The sequence below is a fragment of the Plectropomus leopardus genome, chromosome 13 (genome assembly GCF_008729295.1).
Source record: "Plectropomus leopardus isolate mb chromosome 13, YSFRI_Pleo_2.0, whole genome shotgun sequence".
NCBI classification, from domain to species: domain Eukaryota; kingdom Metazoa; phylum Chordata; class Actinopteri; order Perciformes; family Serranidae; genus Plectropomus; species Plectropomus leopardus.
Window position 1 is genome coordinate 9,840,963 of NC_056475.1, and position 27,809 is coordinate 9,868,771.

Genomic DNA, 27,809 nt, shown 5'->3' on the forward strand with positions numbered 1-27,809 from the left:
AATATTTTTTATTTAATAACATATTTTTAAGTAAATATTTTGAGATATCTTCTCGCAGAAATCGATAATAAGGGCAGTTATTAAAGATTTTAATAGTTTGAAAAGCAAAAATTTTGATCACTAAGGCAAGATTATTTTATGTTTATTCAAATATAAATCGCCTGATTGAACATTTTTCAGGGTACAAAAAAACTGTGATTTAAGAAAAAAAAAAGATCACATATTTAAGAAAAAGAAAAAAATCACACATGTGAGTGGTGAAGGGTATATTGAGGGGATATTGAGGAAAAGGAGTGTTGAGACTGGGTGAAGACGTCACAGGGCTTGGCGCTTTCTCCCAGGCAGCACAGGGAAATCTTCAGACAGCAATGCATGATCTCTGCAGGTGGGACAGGTGCTCTGCTCCTTCAGCCACGACCTTATGCACTGAATAAAAACAAATGCTAGACATTAAGAGTTCATACTACTGCATGTCATCTGAAAAGATGACGACGTCAAAAACACTATTGAAAACGTCACAGTAATGTGTGCTGTCCAAAAATTCCTTAAAATGTTAGAGTATGTCCCTAAAAAATTATCAAAAACATCATTTTTTAAAGTCAAATTCTAATGTCATAAAAAAAAGCCATGGTATAGTATGTCATTATTGAATGTTTTAAAGAAAAAAGGGGTCATATTAAATAAAAGTGAAATAATATAAAAAATCATAATTTTTAAAAGTCTTTTAAAGAGCATATACCATTGCAAATACCATTAATTCTTTAAAAAAATAATAATGTAGCATGTCAAAAACAAAAAAAATTAAATCACACAATGTCACAGTATAGCCTGTCATAAAAATCCTTAAAAGTGTAGTATAGTATGTCATAAATGACACAGAACAGCATGTTATACTTTATTTATTTATTATTTATTTATCAACATCTGGAGAGTATCTCTGCTCACCTTGAGGTGGAAGCTGTGTCTGCATTCCAGCACATAGATGTCATCTGGACTCATATCTTCATGACAGATGATGCAAGGATCCTCCGCATTCAGCTGAATCCAAGGCGTGCGCGCGCGCGCGCACACACACACACACACACACACACACACACACACACACACACACACACACACACACAGTTTAGTTCTTGTTCTTCAGCGTACATTGGGATGGAAAAATGCTTCAACTGGGATGTAAACAAGGATGTAGTAAATGCATATATGAAATGAGAAGTAATACATGTATACAGTATATACAGATTTGTAAACAGGTAGTAAAAGAAAATAAAAGTGACAACTTTTCTAACAGATGATTTTTGGACTTACTGCGTTGGGGTGTGTGACTCTCTGGTGTCCGAGTGACTGCCACGCTGGGATGACAAAAGGCGCGGTGGCATTTTGAGCCGGACTCCCACGTCCCACGGTGTTTGATTTGGCAGCGTTGAGCTTCTCCTGGGAGGAAAAACAAAATGAAGTGTTCTCAGATGACAAATGACGGAGATAATCAGCACCAGAGGTCCTCACAGAGCCAAACAGAGACCTGAGTGGGAACCTCTGTGTCCGGCCGGGTACAGATTAACATGAGACACAAGATTATCAATATTTTTTCTGGAAATTACATTTGATAATATGGGGGGAGAAAGTTATATTAAATTCAGAACAGCACGATATTTTCACACAGGGAATATTTCATTTTATTTAATCTAGTATTTGCAATAAAACCACTTAATTTTCACCTTTTGTTGCCATCCTGTTGTCTGATTGTTTATTTAAACCTGTTTTAATGAGTTTTTACTGTTAATTATTGTGTGCTATTTTTCTTTCATCTGTTTTACTGTCGGATGAATCTGTTTCGTTTTGTTTTTGCCAAGCTGACCTGTTTAATTGTCAGGTGCTTGTAGCCTATAAATTGTTAAGTTTGCACGTTTTCAGTCAGTTTTACGGTTTTTGCGGAGTGCTCTTCAAGCACAAGTTTAACACTTTGAAAACTGAGAAAATTGGCTTGATTTGAATTTGTGAAGACAATAAACAGCAAAAGAAGAGATGAAAAAATAGCAATAAGTTAGTTTCGTAAAACATACAAGAAAATTACATAAATTGAGTTTTAAAAAGTTTACAAAAAATAAACAAACAAGGAAAACATCTGAAAATGTGCTTAGAAATTACATTAATTCTGAAACATAATTTCAAATATGTAATTATGATTTTTTTTAACTGCTTTAATGGGAGTAATTATGTTTTAAAGAAAAATGCTTCAAGGATTTGATATCTTATCCTTGAAATATCTCTTACAGGATAGGACAGCTGTTAGAGAATGAGCTGCTGTCTTATATTTGTCCAATATGGTTTATTCTTTTCTAATCAGGTCTGGTTTATTTATGCACATCAAATTGGGGGATTATTTCCCCCGAGTCTGTAACAGATCAGATCCAAATCTCTCTGTTAAAATAACTACCTGATGGTCCAGGATGAGCTGTGTCACTCCGCCGACCATATCCTGCAACGCCATGTTGCTGAGGCTTCCACCGCTGGATGAGCGCAGCTCCTGAACAAACCTCGACAAGTCTGATCTGAAGATACAAACACAGAGTCCATTTTTATTTCTTCAGTTTAAATGCTCAGTTTGTCCTTTTGTTTGCTTCCATTCTTTGTACTTCACAAGAATGAGCAAATTAATATATAAATAAAAAGGTATGATGTGTAGAAAAAAAAAAAAAAAAATTGCCAAAAAAGCAACTTGCTTGAATTTGACAAGTAAAGCCCAACACATACTGGATTTTAGAGCCTGATAGTACAAAATATATCTGCCAAGTTTTTTTTTCTTTTTAGAAAATACAACAAAACATTTTTTATTTTTGTTTTTACTTATTATGACCAAGATATATGCTAAGCAGGACGTACCGTAATTTAAAAAAAACAAATCGGTGCTCTCTGTCAGACGGATTTAACAGTGAATCTTTTTTAGAGCTGCAACAATTAGTTGATTAATCGATGAGCTGGTCAAAACAAAATTTATAACCAACAATAACTGATTAAACCTTTTTTAATGTAACTGTAAGTGTCAAATAAATGTAGTGGAGAGAAAAGAGCAATATTTTGCATGTGGAGTAAAAGTATAAAGTACCCTAAAATTGAAAATAAACGATTCAAGAACAAGTATTTTAAAATTGTACTTATGTGCAGTACTTGGGTAAATATACTTTCCATCAATGCTTATAGGCTTACAAATACAAAGATAACAATATATCTGCAAAAAACTAATGTCTGATAAATCAATTTGGCTCTAGTAGGGAATACTAAACACTGAAAAAAAGGAAACCAACCTGATACACAAATTGTGAGACAAAAATGAAGTTTTTTTAACAGCTGATGCAGAGTTAACATTTCAGTGTTACCTGGTATAGTCAGGGAACATGGTGGTCAGGCGCTCCATGGCTTTGTCAAACACCGTGTTGTGCGAAGGCTCCGGCGTCCTGGTCGGAGCTTTATGCTGAGGCGGAGCGGCCGATGCTTCAGCTGCAGGCGGGTGGACGATCGGAGAAGCACCGCGTGAGGCCAAAGATGGAGGAGCGAACTCTTTGGCTGCTGCTAACAGCTGCAACATCATCAGAGGACAGGAGAGAGTTTACATTTACTTTGGTATTACTGGTAAATTATCAGTGATTTTTATATTGTTTCTAATTTCTTAAACAGCAGTAGTTGCGGTAATAGTAGTAGATGGGGCAGTAGTAGCAGTAGTGATTATAGCAGTAGTAGTGATTATATTTCACTTATTATTTAATCACTTATTGATCTTTTTAAAATCTTTTAATTCACCATCACACAAAAAGTTACATCTTAAGGACTTTAACCCTTTGAACACTGCAATAGAAATGGTCCACCAGTGCCTACACTGGTATTTTTGCTTGTTGGGATGTGATTTTTTGGAGTATCTTCAAATAATTTATATCTCTAAAATGTGTATAACCTAAGATAAAAGGTTATATAAGCCATTAAACAATAGTATTATATTAAGGATTGAAATTGTGTCATTACAATTACATCTACAAAAATCAGACATGCTTTTTCATCAGATTTCACAAAATAAAAAGCAAAAAATCTGAATTGTGTATAAAAAAATAACTTCAAAGGTTTTCTTCTATGATGATAAAAACAGAAAAGTTGAAATAATTGTTAATAAATAATGATAATATGTTGTACTGGTTAGACTGGTCTAAGTGTCTTACTGGTGCAGCTGCAGGTTCAGGCTGGTTGGTGGTGGCGACTGGAGGCAGCTCACTGACTCTTCCGCCGTTCTTCACCTGATCCAGCTGCTCCTTGTAACGAGCCTGTGAAACAAAAGGAGATTAAGTCTCATATCATACAGACGAGTCCTCTTCTTTGACGTCTATTTGTCAGATTTTTTACCTCCGCGGCGGCGATTTTCTTTTCAACTTCTTGTACTTTAACTCTCCAGCTGCTTCGAGTTATTTCCAGCTCTTGGTTTGGATATCTGGAGGGGATGAAGGACATCAAACATGAATAAGTCTGACACCAGCTGGTCTCGTCTCATTAAAAAGTGTGATTTCACTCTTCTTTAATAAACCTGTGTAGTGCTTTGTCCAGTTTGGTCAGCAGAGCCTTGCCGTTGGCCAGCTCTCTGTAGAGGCCGTACAAACCCTGACGACTGCTCTCCACGACTGACACCTTGAAGAGCAAAACAATGAAGGTTAAGTAATTTACTGAGCTTGATGAACAGTAACTCCAACCTGAGCACAGAAAAGCTGAGAAGAAAAGCAAAGTAAGTTTATCTTAATAATAACATTTTTTTACCCATTTCTTCTACTGATAAATGATAAATTAAATGTTTCAAAATACTTTGATATTTCTAATAGAATTAAAGACACAGCAGAATTACAATGGATACAACAATGCCATTTCCTGTCTCTGCATATTTGCTAAAACTTTCCTGTAATCTGTTTTACATATTGTGAATTTAATGTGATTAATTAAACAAGTTTCAGTGGAAATGAATACCAGTCCCACCCACACACTTCCTGCATGCATTTTATTCAATATAATATGCTGAAAAAAAAGAAGGTGTGAAATATTTTAAATTTAGTGTACATTTATTTTAGAAGAGTTTTTTAATTTGAATATTTTTGGATTAAAGATGGCGGTTATTACAAACATTTCATTCACTCCAGTATTCCTCTGCATGGCTCCTTTTTTCCACAATATATTAACATTTTTTTGCGATTAATTTAATATTTAAAAAAAAAAATTCTGCACTTCTGCAATATTTTTTGAACCATTCTCAATATTTTTCTACACTATATTTAATATTTTTCTGCAGTGATTTTTTAAATATTTCTCTACACAGTAATATATTGAATATTTTTTCTGAAAAATATCTACTTCTTCTGCACCATATTTGGTAATTTTTTTCATATCTGATATTTTTGCACCATGTTAAATATTTGTATGTACCATTTTAAATATTTTTTGCATCATTTATTTTTTTCAGCAGCATATTTAAATATTTTTTTGTCATTATGTTTATACTTTCTGTACTTTTTTCCTGCAACTTGTTTTTTCTGCATAATATTAACATTGTTTTAGCACAAATTTTAATTTTTTCCTACATCATATTTTTCTGAACTATATCTAATATTTTTTCTACACCATATTTATATTCATTCATCATTTTTTATTGTTATATTTCAACTGGAGGGGGCAACAAAGCATTACACAGCACAATGTAGAGATATGTAGGTGAGAACCAACTTAATCATATGAGTATGACTGGGATCAAAAAATGAGACGTACCTGAGCTGCGTGAGACCTCCTGGTCACTGAGCTAAACAAGGCCTTACAGCGCTTGATCTCATCCTCTAGACTCATCTTCTCAGCTGCTGACTGGTTGCTGAGAGGAAAAAAAGAGGAAAAGAAGTTACCAAAAACAATCTGGAAGTCTTTTACTTTATGCTTCATTTTTAAGTCTTTGCTCACAACTTACCTCAGCTCTATGAAATCATGAAACTTTGTGTCATAGCTGCTTTTCTTCTCTCGGATGCTATGGGTAAGACTACAGACAGGAAAAAAAGAAAGTAACAAACAAAAAATGTGTTTTTAGCAGCAGCAAGATGCAGCAACATTTATGATTCAAGAATGCAAGATTAGGTTCAAGCTACCAACTGAGATGCTTCAATAATAAAAAAAAAAAATGAAAGCAATAAATAAATAAATAAATCGGGACAAAAATGTCCGAAGTGATCAACGTACTCCGCTCTTTCACTTAAGTAAAAGTAGTAAAAACCACAGTGTAGAAATACTCTGCACTTCAAAATACACGTTAAGTACCAAAAGTAAACATACTCACTATGCAGAAAGGCCCATCACATATACATAGTTAAACATTATATTACTGGATTGTAATTACTGACGCGTTGTTTTTTTAATTACTTTTTGGACCACTGAGCATCTTGATCTACAGTAATACATCCTAATTTTGGGCTGACTATGTTTTGTGTCAATCTACTAAACATTCAGATATGTAGGAACTAAAGTTATGAAATAAATGCAGTGGAGTAAAAGTGTAATATTCTCTTCTTCCATTTTTTTCTGCTTTATGTCGGAAACAAACCAAGCAGGGGGCACGGTGTGGCTCGCCGAAATAATTAGTTTGTTGCTGTTTGTGTGTTTTAAGGCGAGACGAATCTCTCTGTTACACAGGTCAACATGTCACAGGAGTCACAGGACTGCTCACTGATTGGCTGCAGATATTCTCTGGCCACAACTCACTGCTAAAAGTTAAAAATAAAACTTATTTCAAGCTTTTAGTTTGGCCACACACAGAATCAAACTAACACAGCTTGAAGCGATCTTTCCATGGACACTGTCTGGCAGCTCACCTCAGGCTGCACTTCACTGCTGCTTGGTCTGTTTCATATCACAACTTTATTCCAATACAAGTACTTCAAAAATTAAGCACAGTAATTGAGTGATTGTACTTCGTTACTTTTCAGCCTCAGTCTCACCTCCCCTGCTCTTCCACCAGCTCGTCTATCTCCAGCTTCAGAGACTTCAGTCCCTCCTGGTTGGCTTTCTTCTCCTTCTGGTCCTTCTTCACCTCCTCCTCCAGTTTCTGCTGGAACAGCGCCAGCTCCTTTTTGGTCACCTTGATGACAGAAAACATCTGTTAACACTTAAGTTATCATAATTCAGCTCATCACCTTTTACATATATTTTTTGTTATACTTTTACTTATGTTATACTTAATTATTTAGGGTATACTATACAATATTATATTTCATATCTTATTTCAGATTGCTTTACTAACCTATTATTAGAATATATTAATACCTTTAACCTTGCCTTGTACAATATCTTATGACCAATACTATATTATGTAAATGTGTAATCTATTACATTATATACTGTAATATATGTAAATTATATTTCCATTTAATATCAGTAATCTCATGATATATAAGTCTAATGTATTCTGTTTATATTAGTTAATTTGCAAAAACAGATAAAGGCCACTCTAACTAAATAATACACCAGTTTGAATGATATTCCATCAGGTGCATTAGAAAAAAAATATACAAATTTAAAAGAAATTTAAGATATCTTCTTTTTTACTTTTATATACCTCTTTGATAATTTTTTTGCCTTCACTATTTATCCGTAATTACTTCTTTCACTGAGCTGCAGCAACAACTAAAATTCCTCCTCTGGGGAACAATAAAGGTTTATATAATCCTATAAATCTACTGTAATTATAACGGTGTATGGACCTACTTGTATATTGGCATTGATCTTCTGAACGTCTTCCTCAAGAACAGCAATGTCTTCTTTGTGTCTCAGGTTGACTTTGTCATAGCCCCTCTCCATGTTCATAATCTTCTGCTCCAACTCCTTGTTGGTCTTTAATTTTTTATTGATGTCGCCCTGAAGAACAAACAACGCCAAAAACGGTCAACAACAAAACTCTTTAAAGGTGCAACCGGAAACATCTACTATCTATATCGATATTCCAATACTGTGGAAAATGAGTTTTGAAAATGTTTCAAATATTCAGAATCAATATGAATCAATAATTTTGACAGCATTACCAGAGAACAGTTCATTTTTAAGTTGATCAAACAAAACACAAATAAAAGAAAAATTTAACAGATGTCAAAATTATTTGTTGATTTCAAAAAACGAAGAAAATTGTAATCAGAGTAATGTCCAAAAATTCAAATAAATATCAGTGTCAAACCTCCAGTATCAGTCCGCCGCCACTTTAACAGTCACAGGTAACAGACGAAGCTATGTGGAACTAACCTGGCAGCTCTCAAAACGCTCGTGCATCTCTGTATTCACCGCTACGCTCCTCATGGTCTCCTGACACGTCTGAGAGAACGAAACAAAACAGCATTTTAATTTTACACACAATTCAGCAGTCACTTACGTTTTACATATTCCATCTAATGTATTTAAAAATCAGTCAAGTTATTGACCTGAACTTCTGCGTGTTTCTTCAAAGGGCTTTCTTCACTTGTCCTTGAAGTAACCGAAGAAGTTTCCAAAAGTCCCCCATGACCGTCAGTGGCAGGTAGATCCAGCTCCCCGAAGTCATCAGGTAAAAAGTAGGCATGCTGTTGACTGTCCCCATTCGCCCAAAGGTATAATGGATCATTCAGTTGATTTAGAGTTACTCCACTAGCTGACTGGCCAAATGGAGGAGGCTGAGGGTCAAATAAATAATCGCTTGGGAGGACGGGACAGAATTCAGTCTGTGCTGATGAATAACAGCCCAGATATCTTGTGAAAGCAGGATCATGACCAGCAACAAAATCAGGAGAGTCTGAGTCTATTTCATCCAGGTCGTCCAGGCAGGCTCCGTGTCCGGCCTGCTGCAGGGAGACGGCGTGCCTAGTCAAGCCGATACACCGCCCCATCTTTATGAAGCGAAGGGACTCCAGGAGGAAGGACTCGAAGCCGCCTGATTTTTGGATCGTTTGCTGAGCCTCGGCGGGAAAATTCACCAGTTCACCAACCAGCAGAGGGTCATCAGCAACCAGCGGACCATGCTCCTCTAAGATCTGAGCAAAGTAGCTGCACAGAGAGACATCCAAATATTCAAATCAAAGAGGAGAATATGCATGAAGATTATCGTATGCATCGTCATTGCTTTTCTAGCAGCTAAACCCACTATTCCAAGTATTTGGTTTTTTATATATTTGTAGATGTTGCAAGTAAAAAGCCAAAAAGGCCAAAAACAGAGGCAGTGTAACAAATGTACATTATATATATATATATATATATATATATGTTTATATATATATATATATATATATATATATATATATATATATATATATGTTTATCGAATGTTTTCACTAGGGGTGCACCAATTTATTAGCTGAACATCAGCGTCAGCCAACATACCCCTTGTTGACTGTCATATCTGCAAATAAGATGAAATTTGTGTAATATTGTAAAATTTAGTTTTTGACAAAAAACTTGAATAAATTCTGTGTTTGAAGAGGAAATTTGTTGATTTTTTTAAAGACAGCAATATAAAACAGATATTACAGAGAAGATCATGATAGTTTATAAATACTAAAAAGGTTTTGAAGTATTTTTTAGAGAGAGAAAGATTTCTTTAGCTTTTTAGCTTTTGCCTTTATTTGGATACAGCGTAAGTGGACGGGGGAGAGAGAGGGGATGACATGCAGCTAAGGGCCGCAAGTTGGAGTTGAACCCATGGCCGCTGCGGTGAGGACACAGCCTCTGTACATGGGGAGGCTGCGCAATCAGGTGTGCTACAACAGGCCCTGAAGCTGTTTTTTTTTTTTTTTTAAGTGAAAGTTTATACTTAAGATTGCTTCATACATTTTTATCACTGAAGTTTTGGGCTTAATGACTTTAAACAGTCATTTTTTTTTTAGTACAGATTACTTTGTTTCCCTGTCACAAAAAGGAAATAAATAACAAAAAGTATAAACAACCGCATAATAACAAAGAAATCGGTATCGGCACAGAATTTCACAATAGACTCAACCCTAGTTTTTATATGTAAAGAGTATAATTAATATCAGTGTAGTGGAGTAAAAGATGAAGTAGATAAAGATATAAAATATTTCCCTGTCAGAACCAGCGGAGTAGAAGCAGAAAATGATAATATTATATATCTCAAAATTATTCCACTTGTACTTACTCATACAAACTCTCTTTTGTTGGGTCGGGGTTGTTGTCCAAAATGCTTTTAAAGTGTGCTCTGTGTCTGGTGGTGTTGTACTGGTCCTCAAAATCAGCCACTTGCTCTCGAAGGTGACTTGGCACACTGAACGGATCACCGGGGTGAAGGAATGATCTGTTGACACCAAATCTCAACGTTATAAAAATAGCTATCATTATAATTATTATAGATATAAATAAAATATGTGGAGGATGTAACTTACAAAGAGTCATCTTCAATAAAGTCTTGTTCCCACTCATCTCTTGGAGTTATGCCCCTCATCCCAGACAAAACAATAACACCCTGAGAGGAACATAAGAGAAAACACTTCAGAGTGACACTATTAAGACTTTTTCCTCTTTACAAGCAACAATCAGACTTCTACTGACCTTTGGCTCCTTCTGTTTCTTTTTCCTGCCTCGACTCTTCATAGGAGAATTCTGAAATTAAAAACAACTGAATGAGGAAACTGCCAGATCCACATGGTTAAAACATGTTATAATGGAATAGATTTACATTTTGGGAAATACACTTATGTGCTTGACTATTTATAGGCTCTCACTTCGGTTTTGTACAAATTAAAGCTCGAGTAGGCAGTTTAATTTTAACGTCAGTGAGCAAAATCCCCATAATAAACTCTGAGAATGTTGTAATTCCAGTAGTTTCAGAGAAAACTAGACTTCTGCTTCCTAATCTTCAATTTCAGGCTTTTAAAAATCTAGGCCGGGACCGGAGACTTGGGCTAATCACAGGGTCTCACAATAAACAAAATAAAACAGTCAGTATCCACAAACCTTTTCAGAGATGGAGAAAACACTTTGCTACTAGTTTAGCCTCAGCTAACCAGAAACAAAGGCTCACAGCGAGGGTTTCAAGTTGACGATTATGTAACTAACGTTAACTCGAGCCTCGAATCAGTGTGCCCCTTGCTTCTCCTCCCACCGCTACAGACCACCTCACCAGGAAGAGAGCAGACGGCAGCTGTACTACTACTTTTACGAGCTGCAAAAAGCAGTTTCCTGGAAGTAACCTGACCTAGATTCAGAGAAGTGACAGTAAATTGATGGGTGGATAAAGTGATTGAAAAATAATTAATTCAAGTTATTGCTAAAATTGGCACTTGCCCATTATGAGACACTAAACTTCCAAAACCATGCAAGAAAAAAAAAATCTAAACCTTTGTAAGTGAAATTTAGACTTTTTAGGGATTGAATTTAATGTCTTTTAAGACTTTTAAAAACCTGCAGATGCCCTGTGCTAGCTGTTTCCATTGGTTTCCAGTCTTTAGGTTAAGCTTCACTGACAAGCTGCTGGCTTTGTGTGTACTGCACGGATTTATTTCCCAAAATGTCCAACTAGTCAGTTCAGTTTACTTCACTTTCTAAAGACTTACATTTTGATTTTCATCAGACTTTTTTAAGACCGAACAATGTCCATCTGAAACAAAATATTGGAAATAAAATCATGAACAACAAATGAACGCCTTCAGATCAAATGTTAGTAAAGGTGAATATACGTACCCATCATATCAAAATACTCATCCAGTATAGGGTGGCAGGAGACATACTCGTCCCTATGCTCCTCCAGAGTCCAGATAAAGAGTCTTGTGTCATGTGGTGAGGCTTGTTTTAGGTATTCAGTCACAGATAAGCCAATGCTTGAAAAAAGCTCCGGCCTAGTGCCGAGTTTCTCTATAATGGCGTCCTGCAACGGGCCAAAGTTGAGCAGAAAACTCAGATCCAGCTGCTCCAAGTGCTCTCCATAACGGTCAATGAAGGATTTGGAAGCATTCAGACCTGAAAAAAAGCAGAAAGTAGTGGGTCAGTGTAGTGTATGTGTTCTCCTCGATCAGGGGTCAGCAACCTTTTTGAGATGAAGTGCCATTTTTAAAGTTTCTTGTTTATCAGTTTGCCACATCAATATAACGTCAATCCTTTACACCTCAAACGGCTCCATAAAAACTATGTCATGCCACCGTTTTTGTTTGAGGCATCTGTTTTGAGCAGCAGACCTCCTCCCTGACAGTCAAATCTCAGTATCTTGTCACGACTGCTAAATGCAGTATGTGATTCACATTCATGCTCTCATCAAGCGCGATGTTAAATACTGTGGAAATGTGAAATCAATTGTCTGCTGCACTTTTTCACTGTTTAATCACTATTCTTGTTAGTGTGCTGTTAGTGAAGCTACTGCATGCTAATAGTTGTATGCGTGCGCAAGGTTGCTGACCCCAGCCCTCGATCAATGCCAAAGTGAACTTCAAAGTGAATCCACCACCCGAGTGACAGACTTCCATTAGGTTTCTTCCATGTTTTCTGTTTCATATTCTTTGAGCAATTTAACAGTGAGGATTCATACTGTATGTTAGAGTGACATGATAAATGCTGACCTGCATTGTTGAGCTGGCACGCCCATTTGTTCAGTTTAGGATTTATATCCAGACAGCAACTGAGTACTTGGATAAGGACACGAGCCCAAACCCGGTTCTTCCTCTCCAGTAGCAGCTCGACAGCCTGACTTAGAGTCTCCAGCTGCTCCTGCTGCCAGTTCAGTATCCTCACGGCTACCTGGTTCCCCCTCGACGAGTCCAGCTCCAACCATGGCTTGAGGCTACCGATCAGGGCCGACACATGGAGGCCCTTCTCCTGTCTTAGCAGCTCCAAGTTCTGGCTGATCTGCAGAAGAACTCGATCCCTGTACACCAACCAGGCTGAAAACACAGCGGGGAAAAAAAAAGGTGACTGACACATTTTTTAGGCTGTAGTTTAGCTAACTGCTGGCTGACAGTGAACAAATGTGTTGCCCAAGAGCTGAGTAAAGAAATATGTAACTAAGAGCAAGTTGCAAGCAAGAGCAACCTGTATTTAGATAAAAGAAGAATCAATACAGACATCATAGCTCTGGATCCTGCAATATGTAGTATGTATGTCTAAGATCTATTATAGGTACAAAAATGTATGAAATATTAAGTGATTAGATATTACAGACTCTAGGCTCCAGGCTTTATTACAGGCCACTCCTCCTTCGACTCTCAAAGATGTAGCAGGATTTAAGCACAAATTTTTATTTTTTTTTTTAAACTACATTTAAAAAATGACAACTAAATCTACCTTGTACGCAAGTTTTCCAGACAGTTAAGAAAATGTTGACGATGTAAGGAGCACTACCTTTCTGTTGACTCTGTGTTGCTGAGTCTGAGTCTTTCTGCTGCAGGATCTCATCGTTGATAACCTGCTTTTCTTGAAATGACTGTTTATGCTGCTTCCTCTTGAGCCTGTGCTCCTCCTTGGATTTCAACTTCTTCAGACTGAAAATCAAAAACAGAGAAAAAGGCAGATTTTTAGATATCAAGTCCTTGTCAATTAGTATATGACCCTTTAAAGGCGCTCTATGTAAGTGAGTTGCGAGAGAGTGTATGAGTTGCTTGGACACGATACTCAACATGGAGGTGGCAGAGCCAGCGGCTATTAGCGCCTTATTTAAATCAATTAATGTTTCTTATACAATTTCACACCAGCATGACTGTACTCAACTTACCTTGTACATTTCTGATTCACTTTGGGTTTCTTCGGAGTTTGTGGTTTGGTTATGGCAACTTCAAACTAAAGAGAAAAGAGGGACTTGGGTCAACACTGATCTTGTAAATCTTTAGCGCAGTGACTCTTTAGCTTCACCTGCAGAGAAACATCTTACCTTACACTTCACCAGGCCTGTTGGACCATAGATCTTTATTACACAGATCTGGCCAACACAGTCCGGAGTCAAACATGACTCATGTAAGAAATCCTGCAACACAAAAATAAATACTTAGACGCAGAAGCAGGTGGAAAATGCTGCAGCTCTGGCTTTTAGCTTCATGTGCATGGATCATAAAATCTGTACCTTTTCATTCTTTTCAGAGAAAGATGATGTCTTGAGGGTCTTCCAGCAGGCGATGTGGTATTCAACGACACATCTCTGACAGCAGCATATCTGAATGAAGCCCTACATAAAGCAGATATATACGTCATTATAGTTTAATTAAAACACTGAATAATGTGTGGCTGTGTTTCACAGGTGCCATTTACCTTAAAATCTGGGTCAGTGAAGTAGATTTCAGTTTTCGGAGAGCCGAGGCATTTCTCAAGTCGACAAATGGCATCAGGAATAGGAGGAAATTTGCACAGTTCTATAGCACTCTCCAGAACTTCCTAATAAAAAGAAAAAGAAAATGCAAGTCAGATGAGTCCAATAAGCAGATAAAAAAGTGTAGTCTAACACAAACATATGAATCAACATATCAACATATGAGTCATTTAAGTTTTGCACTCTCAGATTTCAGTCACGTGCATAAACGTGTTAAAATGGATTTGGTATCGCTCAAACTTGATCAGAGTTCAGTGACATTTTCCATTTTAAAATTCAATGCTTTTCCAGACTTCTCAGTAGGTTTTTCAAACCATACTTGACATCTGAGTACAAATCACTAGATGTATATATGCAATTCACTGATATTCGGAGCTGTTTTCCAGGCTATGATACACAGGCATTGGGGCAACTCTGCGTAGGAGTGAAGAGTGAAACAAATATTTTTCCACACACTTATTTTTTCTATACTAACCCAGACCTGAGAATGACTCAAATTAAATTCCATCCAAATTTCATAGAAACTCTGAATTACACACCAGTGATCAAAAACTACCAAAAAAATCCACTGATGATTTATGTGTCATAGTGGAATGTAAACACATATTTCTTTATTTTTCCTTTTAGTCTATTAATGAGTGTCCAAACATTCTGATCCAATTTCGTATGATTAGTTTTTAAAGGCATTTACATGCAACTAGATTCAGGAATTGATATAAACCTACAAGGACAACTTACCTTGAAATAGTCCGGCTGCGTTTCTTTGACAACCTCTTTTGTTAAAGGCCAGGTGAGTTTACCCGGAGTTACTTGATTCTTGACGGTCTGCAGGGAATCTAAAAACTGCTCCAGAGCAACTGAAAACCTGTCCGAAGAAGAAAAAGAGAAGCATGCATTTGAAACAGCAAAAGCTGTGAATCAATGACACAAAAATGGTAAAGACTAGAAGCCGCTGTACCTGTTTTCTTTGAGATAAACTCTTCCGACGGCGTAGTAAACCAGACACTGAAATGTCCTCTCCTCAAATGATCTGATCTTCTCCAGAAGTCTTTGTGCTTCTCCAAGTTCCTGTTTAACAACACAAGAGATTTACTTACAGGTCTTGATGTTAATTTAAATGTTCCTTTGACCAAAAGAGTACAAAGGTCTCTACAGACATGAAGACATGATGTTTGATTCCCAAATACAGGTAGAGGTTATAAAGACATAAACATCATGAAATGGTCCAACTTGACTGCTGTTGCCATACAGAGCTAACAAGCCAACATGTGTCCTGAAGTTACCTCAGGCTGTCCAATTTCTGTCAGGGCGGATGCGCGACCGTACAGCAACAACAAAACATCCACAGTAGAAAGTCCAAGTTCCTGGAAAAAAAAGAGATAAACTAATGATTCTTATGTAAGCTCTGATACGGTTCTTAAACTGCAGATCATTTGAGTAGGTGTCTGCGAAGAGAACAGGAACTTTAATCCCAAATGTTTCACAGCCAATGTGAAATATATTCACAGGTTTTTTTAGGTGTTTTTTTTTTAAAATCACAGCATTTGGGGCATTTTTTTAAAACCGTTTTTGACAGCTGATGGTGGAGACTGACAGGGAAGATATGAAGAGTGAGAGAGAGATTTTTACAAAAATTCCCTTAGCTGGAAAAAAAAAATAATTCATGATTATAATACTGTCGACTGGGTGTTACAGGCGGGACAAACGTGCGCATAAACAGCACCACAAAGCTGCAGCCAAATCTAGATTTATGTTCTTAAAGCTCAACTTACATTTGTGCAAAAACTAAAAGTCATGTCATGTACATAATGTTTACACATCAGAGATATGATTACCTTTGGTGTGTTGATTTCCAGTAAGACCAGTGCCTGGCTAAAGGCTTGCTCTGCGTTGCGGCTGCGGAGGTCAGTCAGAGCAGTGTGTGCGTCCTGCACCATCGATCTCAACTGTATACACACACTCGCTTTACTGTCATCTACCTTCTGGGTCTGAACAGACAGAAACACATCAAAGAGAAGGTCATTTATGTCATTTGATCATACTGTTACGACTTCAAAGCCAAATTGGACATACTGCAAAATCAATGTGCTCTTAAAACAAAGCATATTTCCATCCACCAAGCGTGTGAAAGACTGATAAGATCTTTCTGCAACGCAGGACAAACAATAGCCTCATTGAGTCAATGCTCGAGGATCTGTGCGGCTACATGTCTTAACAGAGGTTTCTTTTGACCCACACCAGAGAAGCTTTACAAGTCTTAACACCACACTCATGACAAAAGACTGATACAACATGTTGATCAAATGACGAGAGCAGAACTCCAAACCTCAACACAGCATTACCTTTTCTTCACGCTGATTTTTATTCTTTGATTTTTTCTTCGCTGTGGTGCTGGACTCTCCTTTCCCAGTCTTAGAAGAAACCTCACTGGAAGCACAACATTTTAAATCAGCTTAACAGTCAGAAAAACAGCCTCGTCATCTGCTTTTAAACTCACTGGAGCTTGGTGGATCATTACAAGAGATAACAAAGTTGCCGATGAAATGAACGCAGGAAGCAGCATATAAACCAACTCAGATGAAGCAGGACTCAGGATATTGTTTTTCTGTTCACACTGAGTAGAAACAACGTCTTAACAGCACCATTTAGTGTCCTTATTTTGTGGCACGGCCAGATCTGATCAAAAGAAATCCACTTTCAAAATCAGGGCTGTAGGACAAACTAATCTTTAAAAAGATCCTTTTTGTAAGTCTTTTATAGTTTTCTTAGGCAGAAACCTGAAGTGGACACCAGACCAATTTGATCAATCACACAAGATGTTTTGGGTTTCAGAAAATTTAAGCACTAATCATATTTAGCCAAATTTGCAAAAAATGAACATACTGACAGTTATCACATGAAATTTTATTAAAATTTGAAGGACGTTTTATTCGTGGAAATGTGCTTGACGCAGTTCTTTTTTTTTTGTCAAAAGTGGCTTGAAAAGATGCAGATCAAAACAGGACAGCTGACTTGACCGCAGTGTTTTTCGGTGCTGCTGTTGTGTCTGTCATCTGTCAGTGTCATGTTTTAATGCTGCGACATTATCAATTGCACACGTTAAAATGATGATCTGGGGCAGAGAGAGGGAAGAGATTTATAAAAACACTGATATTAGTAAAGCACTTCCACTCACCTTTTTGATGGTTTAGAGTTTTTAGTGCTGCTTTCTGTCTGTGCAGTCTTTTCATTTTTCACTAAAGAGAGAGAAAATATTATCCATGAAGTTCAATGTCATGAACACCAATCCATTATTTGGATTATTTTTTCAGCTTCACTGATACAGAAACAATATAAGACACTATACAAACAATCTACTTTAACTAATTCAATTCACTATAATACAAAACATAGAACAGCAGAAAACCCCCACAATTGAGAAGCTGGTGCCAATGAATGTTCAGTGTTTCTGTCGATCAGCTTATAAGCCCTGAAGCAGAGTACACTTTCTGAAAAAACATTTATTCAGGTGTCAACAATTTAAACTGCATAACTAATGTTAATGTAATATTACAATTATGTAATAGCAGCTTGTATAATTCAATTCAGTTCAATTTATTGTTTGTCCCAAGGGGTAATTTGTATTGCAGCAAGTGTAAAAAACAAAAATATGAACACATAAAACACAAACATGACATAGTTTGTATACCGCTACCAGGATCTAAACTCAGTCAGTAGGCATTTAAACAGACTCACCTGGTTGCTTTTCCAATTTAACATCTGAGACCTGTCGACACACACAGATTAACTAATAAACTTCAACTAAAGCCACACAAACACAGTGTATAAACAAATGTGTCTTCTACATGTCTGCTAAACTACCATAAAGCTTGTGGTTCACACTGACCAAACTATGGGCAACAATTATTTTCATCACTGGGGAATTTTAAAATTTATTTGGTTTGGTGAAGGGATACTTAAAATTAAAAAAGGGAGGATAAAAAATAACTGATTAACTATTTTTATATTTTAGTAAACAGAAAAATGGCAATGTTTCTAACCTTATTTTGTGGAGGAGGTTCAGGCTTATTAACAACTTTTACTGGCTGTGTTCTTGTGTCTGCTCCCTGTGCTCGGTTAGTGCTGCCCAGTCTGTCAACACAACACACCATTAACAGGTTAATCAACATTTATTTAATCGTGTTTGCACAAAGTTCATAATCAGGTAGCACAAACTTACCTTTTACTATGAGTTTTCTTAGGATGTCCCACTGAAAGCAAAGCACATAAACAAACATTAAATTCGGTTATTTTTATTCCACGACAAAAAATATGAAGGTCTTTTTTTTTAGTTTAAGATTTTTTTTTTAGGGTTTTTTTTGCCCTTTATCGTAAAAGGGCAGCTAAGCATGAAAGGCGGAGAGAAATGGGATAGAACATAATATAATATCTTTACTGACATTGTACACGCACAACGAAATTGGATGCAATCCCCATCAAGTGCAAAACACATTAAAGTGCAAGCTTCATAAACAAATAAATAATGAATAAATACGAATTTCTCCAAAACTAACTATAAAAAAAGGAAAAGGAAAAACACAAGCATACAAGACATTTTCACAGCTCGCAGGAACTCACTGCACGTGTGACTTGCAGCAAAGGGCCGAGGGTTTGATCACATATGTGGCTGCTGCAGCAAAGACTTAGCCTTTGGAAATTGGGCGATCGTTCTACCAGGTGAGCGAGCTTCAAGATGTTAAGTAGTTTTTTCCCTTAACTTTTTCCATGTTTGATTTTTAAGCTTTAAAGAGGATGTGACATCCTTCAGGTGAGAGGCTGCTTATCCTAAGTTAACTGTCAAAGTCATCAGATCGCTGCACTGTTGACACAGCACAATTTGCTGCTTTGGGAGTCTTGAAGTCGTTGCAGTTTTTAAACTACATGAATGACAAGTGTCATGTTGGAACATGTTCTTGAAACGTAAAAAAAAACTAGGTAAAAAAAACCCCTTTTTTTAAATATACCTACAATTTTCAAATTCACTTAAAAACTTCTGCTGTTTGGACAAATAAATGTGAATTTCAGTGCAGCTGTGAACATGACATGAGTGGAGTGACAATACCTTTGATGTCCGGCCTTTCAGCGATGAATTTCTGGTGTTGCTGTTCCAGGTCTTTCATCCCCTCCTGGTCGTTCTTACAAAGACTCTGGGCTAACTTATTGGCTTCAATGGCCATTTTGAACTCTCCCAAGGAGAACAGGGCCTCACAGTAGCGGTAGTGACCCTGCAAAAAAAAAACCCCACAAAAACACATTAACATCAAACTCAACACTTGAAGTAAAGCTTGAGTCAACAGCAGTTCTCTCAACAAAAATCAAGTGCGCAAAACCAACACCTATCTTTATCAAATTCACCTCGCCTCTCCGATGCAGCAACAACCCAACAACCCAAACTTCTGTATATTAAACATTGCATTATTTTCTCCATTGCATGTCGAGCTTTCCTACATGTTTGTCAACGGATCATAAAAGAGATAAAGTACCTTTGCCCAGAGTGGTTTTATCAGAGTAGCACGTTTTCCATCGCCGACCGCTTTTCTGTAAAAAAAAAAAAAAAAAAAAAGTCTTAACACCAGCAGTAAAACACATTTCCCACAATAGCTCTTAATTCGTTCTCGTTCTATTATGGGACTTGTACTAAAGACTCACTCACATCTTCTTTTAAGTTTATATTCACAAAACAAAAGGAGCGTACTTACAGAGTAAGTGGTACTTACAGATATTTCTGAGATCGGATATAACAGAGCGCTCTGTTCCCATAAATGATGTGGTTGTCAGGACTGCATGGAGAAAAAATTTAAATTACAATATTTACCAATTTAGTTGTTACACTTAAACAAACTAATACAATCACTCTGAAATGAATACTGTCTTTTTGAAACTTATCTTCAAATTTTGTGTTATATTGAAGTGTTTCTGCCCCCTTCATACATCAATGAAAAAGACCGTCACAGCAAAAATAGAAATATCCTATTGTACATGAACCAAATTCAACTACACGGATTAAAAAATAAAACCCATTTTGATATCTGAGAAAAAGACACTTTTAATATATTACAATATTGACTTACTAAAACTTGATGGCTTTTGAGTAAAACTTCACAGCGTCGTCATACTGCTTTTTCTGGAAGTTGTCATTTCCTTTTTTCTTCATTTCTTCACTTTTCTAGATGAGGAACAAGACAAACATATAAGACAAACATTTAAGGACAAACATGATAGAACTGAATATTCAAGCTGTAATTATCTGTCCAAATTTAAGCGCCTCTAACACATTGCATGCTCTGTTGCTTTATCAGTTTACAATGCTTTTGTTGTTGCTTTAGGGAAAATGGAGAAACTGAACCTGATGGAAAATCACGACACCAAACCATAAATGAAGTAATGTGAGGAAGCATTTTGAATTTGACACCACAGATGGAAAGATTATGGATCAAAGGGGAAGCTGTTCTCTGCTTTTTTAAGAAATATCCTATTTTTATTACGGTGTCATAAATCTGATACCCCTGTGAACAGCTTCCTTTCTTCGACAACGCACTCTTTTAATTTACTGCGCTTTGCTCTGTTGTTGATATGTGCTACGTGTCAAAAATATATATATTTTGAATATTTTTACATTTCTTTTGCACTGTTACATTTCAAAAATATTTTTGTTGACATCTTGTGTATGCAAACAATAAGTATAGGTTATAGAAAATGCCTATTAAAGCAAACGTGTTATATCACATCATGTTGTTGTGTCTTACCTCTATCTGATAGTCAGATGGTCGGGCTGTTAGCGACTTCATCGTTCGCTCCAAGTTTGAACCCATTTCCTGAATATACTTAGCAACTGATTGAAGAGAACGAGAAATGTCTGTCAATTTACCTTTAAAACCAACTGCGATTTGCTCTCATATTTCTACTTTCAATAAATGTAGCTTCAGTGTTTGCACAGCTCATCAAACACTGCATATTCCTATTCTGTAAATACGAAATGTTGTTCTTTGAATGTATAAAAGCAAACTGACCAACTTCCAAAGCCACAAATGTTCCTCTTTATACAAATCACAAAACACATTACGAATGGCTACAGCAGTGTGTGTGAACTATAGTATTAATGTATCTTACACTCTGTAAAGATAAGGTGCAAAGCTGAGAGGCAGATGTGTCGGTGGCCGAGTTCCATGATACGTCGCCGGATCGTTGGTTCTCCTGCCCACTCCAACCAGTTCATCGCATCATCCAAAACCTCTTTGGAACGCTGACGACATAAAGTCAAATAAAGTTGTCAAACAGAGAATTATTCAACTATCTCCACTGAACAGTACAGAGGCAATGAGAGTACACAAAAGTATTTCTTCTAATTTATGATAGTTTTGACATTTAGGTTTAGCTTGTTTCTAGGGATGCACTTTTCTCTGCCAATACCAAAAACCAATCTGACGTCAGTGCCTTGTTTTTCTCAGATTTAAAAATCTGTGCCTCAGAGCACAGAATTTATGTGTATCATATTTATGCATTATTAACTGACAGCAGTCATACTTGCGCAGATACAATATAGAATTGGACTGTACCTACAAACGGCATTGAAAATAAAGGAAGAGCAGCACAAACTGCAGCCTCAAAAATTACAACAGAGCTCCATAAACTTCTTTTACGAAGCTTCATAAATGGAGGGCTCGTTGCAGAGATTTTGAAATAGACTGCTAGATATATTAGTGTTTGTTCTCAACATGATGGTTTTAACCAAAAGCTCCATTTCGTTTTCACAGCTGCACAGACAACTCAACTGTACATACAGTTACAAATTTGATATGCAACAACGACTCGAAATGAAAGGAACAAAACCAAAATTACAGTTGTCTAGGCTCATCCTAAATCACAGCAGAATCAACCTGAGGCATAAAGCATGTGTGTAATCACCGGGGTCAGGTACTAAACTTTTTATTTTTAAGGGTAACTGAGAGTACATCTAGGTGAATCTTAAAAAAAAAAAAGTCTTATGTTAATAACCAAAACGGTGTTTGAAGTACCTCTACTCTTATGAGGAGACAATCTTTTGCATATTCAATGCATACAGTCACTTTCTCCAGACTTACCAAGTTAAACATGTTGCTTAACCACACAATGCGCTTCGACTGTTCCTTTTTTAGCTGAAACAGAGAAGAAGAAAGCAGTTTAGATAAAAAAGCAAAAATTCCAAAATGGCAAAAAACAAATAGCATGTCTGTCAAACCCAATAATCTATTCTTGATCTCACATACTGTTCACAATTAAACTCAGATTATCTTTCAGAAGAACCCTAAATTTTATTTTAATTCATAGTTGAAGTTCCTCTGGCTCCATTGTTTGTGGACGTGACTAAACTTCTACATGAGGCATTTTTTTGGACCAATCAATTCTTAAGACTCCCCTGAGAGAAACTGCCCACTGGAAAGCTTCCCCCAGAAGTATCAACCTTCATTGTCTTTTTTTTCTGTCTGCATCCGCACTGCCAGTAAAAACATTTAAGTGATGTCAGTGGACTGGCAGTTGGCTTAGTAGGGCTCTATAATTTTCATGATGCGACACAGAATATTTGCTGAAATGTGGGTGCAATTTATAAACATCATTTCCATATCATGTAAAAAAGAAAAAAAAATATGTTGCTGCTGTTTTTGTTGAGAAACACACACACATGCGCACACACACACACACACACACACACACACACACACGCACGCACACACACACAAAAAAATACTTTAAATAATTCTCCAGACAATGCTTCTAAAGACTTAACCCTGCCAGCGCCTGACTCTAACTACAGCGTCAGCTGGCTGACCAGAGTTTCGAGTGGCAGCTAGCTGGACTGCATTCTTTTTCTCAGTCAGGAAAGGTCAAATCTTTTTCTCGTGTGCTTCTCCAACATGAGCTTTGAAAGACAGCATCAGATGTTTAGCTGTCAGTAGCATCTCTGTGGTCAAACTAGCCGCTGAAAGTGGAGTGAGCCTGTATTCTGACCTATAATTGCATTGAAACAGCGCATGATACACTATGCCTGCTTTTCAAACTGAGGTGTTAACACAGAGTACATACAAAATACAAGGAAATATGATTAATTGGAGTTCTCTGTATGAAATCCCACTAAACTGTGCCGGAAAAAAAGTGACTATTCTTTGGTGTTGGGTTGCTGGGGAAAAAATCCTGACAATGACTGTTATTGTTGGACCCTGAAGTCATGTAGAAGAGGCCATCCGAGGCGGCTAATTCATCCAAAATACTGAGGAATTCAAGTGCTGCTCTGGCTCATGTTTTTCACTAATCAGCAAACATTTAACATCTGGTCCGATCGCTGTACAATTACATCAAAATAGCTCTCTAAGAACTACAATCGTTCCTAGTTCTTGTGGTGAAGACACAATAAAAAAGTTGGGTTTCTTTAAATAAAGAAAAAAATCCTTTAGTGTGAAAACACCTCAAGTAAACTTACAGTTCCTCTCTCCAGGGCTCTGAAGATCGCTTCCAGCGTTTCAATCTTTTTCAGCTGCTTCAAACTCAGGTCATCGCTGTCACTAGAAGGAGAGAGTAATAAGCTCTTAAACAGTCTAAACATTTAAGGCTGAAAGTGTTATATTTGGAGGATTTAAAAGAATATTAGGATACAATTCATAATTCTACCTACTTTGAGTCAACTAGACCTATTTGCACAGCCCAGTCTGCGGTAGGACTTTTCTCACGCTGCAGCAGAATAGGAAGCCAGAAGGCACAAATCTTCAAACGCTGTCCAGCTTCTCTCTTCGTTTCTAGAGGTAGACAGCTCCATCGTTCAAAAGTCTCCTCTGAAAAACAAAAAAAATGCAGCACAAAAACTTAATTTTGCCTGAAAACAGCATAGAAAATTTACTACAGTGAAATCCCCTTATAGTGATCTGTCTGTGCATGTCAAATTGATCATGTAAGCAGATGATTATTATAGCCATTTTTCTTCTTTATTTGTCATGCAAATTACCATCCTTATGATTGGAGGTATCACATAGGGGGAATTTGTGATCAGGCATTATCAATTCATTTGTCACTTCAACCACAGGTGCTTTCCCGGATCACATTTGTTAACCGACTCCATCACTGGCAGCCATGACTGTTTTTCATGTTTGAGTAGATTACAGAACACCACGGGGCTTTCCTAAACCACACCCTACACCCTCTCCCTATCAACTTCCACTCAGCTTGAGCGTTCATGAGGAGTATCTGCTAAATTAAGTGCTGTCCCAAACCAACTAGTGAGGAGTGGCAGTAGGCTATAAAATCCTATATTATTAATTATTATTTTTAGTATTAAAACACAAAAACAAACAAAAAGCAATAAGGAGATGCTCCATCAGCAGAACCCACTATTTTCTCTTTTTATTTTTCAAAAAGGGCATGTGGGGGAAATCTTCTGAAAAGAAAACTTCGCTAAAGTCCAAATTGTACAAAAGAATCTTAATCTTCAGAAGACAACAGATTTATGCAGCACAGAAAAAAGACAGCCATTTGTACATTTTGACTCCTAAAAACATGGATTTCGTACATATGTTTTCTGAAAGGACCAAAAGGCGTGGAGATTAACATAAGCTCGTATACATCCAGTTTACAAGGCCCAAAGGCAACCCAAGTTGGGACTTTTCCTGGATAAGTAACACTGACGTGTAAATTGTCTTGTGTTGCTACTGTAACAACAAAAGGGCGAGCGGCTGAGATTCTGGAACAAGTTTACTTCCCATGATTCCCATAATTAAGGTGTGACTCCCTGCTAGGCTGGGCTCCCCTTTCAACAACTCACTAGACAGCGTTCTGATAATCTGTGTAAAAGTTCACCTCTACATAGAGGTTACTGTACTGAATTCAAACTGCACAAAGACATTATCAAGGTACAATAAAACAAACTCTTTGATATTACGTTTTCTTCCACAGGTAAGTCTATTACTTAATTTCTCAGCATTTATTTATCCAGTCAGGAATTACAAAAAAGTGGGCAGTGTTTGCAAATAAATGACCCAAATTTCCCATTGCTGCAACCAATAACTTTTGTCAAAAATCAGCAGTGTTTTAGGTGTTTATGGTCTTTTGCAATATAGTGCAATATGTGAAAACATGCTGCTTTCTAGTTGCCCATGATCAATGACAAAATACATCACACTATATTGTTTCAACAGCAAAATCAATTAACTTAAGCAACTCTGAAAATAATCTTAAATCTTAACAACATATTCTTGTAGCATCAGATATAATATGAATGATGTGTTAAAACTTTTATGTCCCTTACCTGATGGGCGAAGGGCGACAACTGTGTTATCAGTGGACATACGAGTCTGAGGGTGAAAGAAAACAATTTATCAGAGACATACAGAAAACAATACATTGACTAAATGCTCTTATTTTGATTGATAACTTACATGACTCATTTTGTCTCTGGGCTCCTCCCAGTCAACACAATAGTCCGAATCAGATTCTGAGTCTGACATTTTATCCAGATCTGTAAGAATATTTGCAGGAATTAGTCAAATCCATTCTACAAAAAATGCAACAGTGAATTACATTTGAATGTTCACCTTGCAAAATCTTGTCTGATTTCAGCAAATTTGTAGGTTTTTAAAGCACACAAAGGAATAATGTGGAATGACTTTGCAGTTGCAAAGTGTGCATTAATGTGAAAGCATTACATTACCAGGCAAGCGTAAAAGCAAACATGACAGTGCACCAAATTACTGCCAACAAGCAGGTTTTATTTTCTTACAATCTGACAATGAAATGAAACCAGTGACCACAGTCAGAATATTCCATTACACTTTAAAGATATACAACGCATGATTTTCCTACATGTAAAATAGACTAGGGATGGGAATCGAGAACTGGTTTCTCAGTGTTTAACCACTGCTGGCACATTTTTAATGACAGTTGCTCATTGCAAAACAATGAAGTCAGTCTCAAGCGTCTACTAATCTGCAGGAAACTTCCGACATGAAGAGTCGCGGCTGAGAGGAACAAACGGTCCAAAGCATGGCGTTAGTACATAAAAAAAGACAACAGTGCTGCTTCAGAGCTGTGCAGTGTGACATATAGTATGCCACAAGTGGTACACATAAATCAGCCTGTGAGATGAATGAAATTTCACCAGAAGAACATGTGTGATACAGCTCTGCAGTTGTCTAACAGTTTTGGTTACTTCTAAGACAAGTTTTCATCATCTTCCCATTGAGTGAAAACCTTAAATCTCCTGATGTGGTGATTTTTAATGTTTTTGTTCCTTTGTGTGTTAAGAAAATTCTCCCGCAGCTCAAGCCAAATAAACTCCTTAAAAAAACCTCTTAGAACAGCTGAAATATAAACCGCACAAAGCTGAAAACAGGACTGTTTCAACGACACCATGAAAAGTTTACTTAGAGAGACATGGTTCTTACAGCAGGACAGCGATGCTACAAATGATGATCTTACAGAATATGATGCATTGCCGTATATTTAACTACCCAATTGTATATAATGGAGTTAAAATTTGCAACATCTGCAGTAAAAATGTAACTTACACTTAATGCAGCACTAAACATCAGATACAATAGTAAAACACTGACAGGGAACACATGTTTGTGTTGGACATTGTTATATTCCAAATTCTATGTATTGACAGAAAGATTTTCATTATTATTATAATTAAAAAACAATATCGGTCGACCCTCACTTGAGCCCTCCATATATTTTACATCACTAAAACCACAACATACAGCAGCTGGGTGTGGTCAAGTTTAAAACAACTAGCTTGTCTTCATTACTGTAGCATTACTCACATTTTGTGTGTTGGACACTGAACATAAAGGGAGAGGCAACAAACGGGCACCTGAGTCATTGCAATAACATTTACATTTTCACCTTTAATGTCGTGTAATAAACGCTACCACAGTCTGTTTTGATCGTGACAGCAAACACTGTACAAAGTAGTGGCGATGAGTAATTCGGCTTGTCTTTTGGGGAAAAAAATGCTGCCAAACTTTATTTTAAATAATTTTCAGAACAAAAATCTCCCTGAAATGATGTCACATATCGGAGCTGCTCGTTATTGGTCATTCTGACGCTAGCATTTTTAGCCGATAAGCTAACCTGCGTAACATTGCTAAAACCGTGTGTGCGCAGTTAGGAACTACTTTATACAACATTAAACTGTTGTCTTTTTAGTTTATCAGCCCTATTATATATAACATGTTGTTCTCTGTAAAGTTTAATAGCTACGAATCAACGTTCACGTTCACTTTGATAATAGCGCGACGGAAACAACACCGACCCGAGTCACCATTAGCGCACTGTTTAGCTATTTAAAAACTAACACGGTGACAGTAAAGTAGTTAATAAAGAGGCACATACCTTCTGATAAATGTTATTTGAACGCCTAACAGTGATGTACGCTTCTCCTGTTCATGTTAGTATGCGGAAGTTAAAATTTGATCACGTAGAC

At 36.8% G+C, this 27,809-nt stretch overlaps 1 protein-coding gene across 1 annotated transcript; it reads right to left on the minus strand.

The window, feature by feature from the left end:
• Positions 1–126: 126 nt before the first annotated feature.
• Positions 127–27,809, minus strand: ttc3 (tetratricopeptide repeat domain 3). Its single transcript, XM_042499126.1, has 46 exons — positions 27,719–27,809; positions 25,762–25,841; positions 25,632–25,677; positions 24,009–24,165; positions 23,817–23,898; positions 22,444–22,497; positions 21,473–21,605; positions 21,109–21,194; positions 20,434–20,528; positions 20,080–20,142; positions 19,846–19,900; positions 19,425–19,587; positions 18,543–18,573; positions 18,364–18,454; positions 18,059–18,089; positions 17,499–17,559; positions 16,666–16,750; positions 16,159–16,311; positions 15,607–15,687; positions 15,282–15,391; positions 15,062–15,188; positions 14,266–14,388; positions 14,081–14,182; positions 13,892–13,984; positions 13,736–13,800; positions 13,366–13,505; positions 12,588–12,908; positions 11,719–11,994; positions 11,592–11,635; positions 10,588–10,638; positions 10,422–10,501; positions 10,178–10,333; positions 8,475–9,072; positions 8,299–8,367; positions 7,771–7,920; positions 7,005–7,144; positions 5,984–6,052; positions 5,794–5,890; positions 4,571–4,671; positions 4,393–4,477; positions 4,212–4,313; positions 3,381–3,580; positions 2,441–2,555; positions 1,312–1,437; positions 946–1,038; positions 127–426 (listed from the first exon to the last, which is right to left on the minus strand). Exons 2-46 carry the CDS (start codon positions 25,828–25,830, stop codon positions 316–318), a joined length of 5,280 nt encoding a protein of 1,759 aa, XP_042355060.1. The 5' UTR covers positions 25,831–25,841; positions 27,719–27,809; the 3' UTR covers positions 127–315.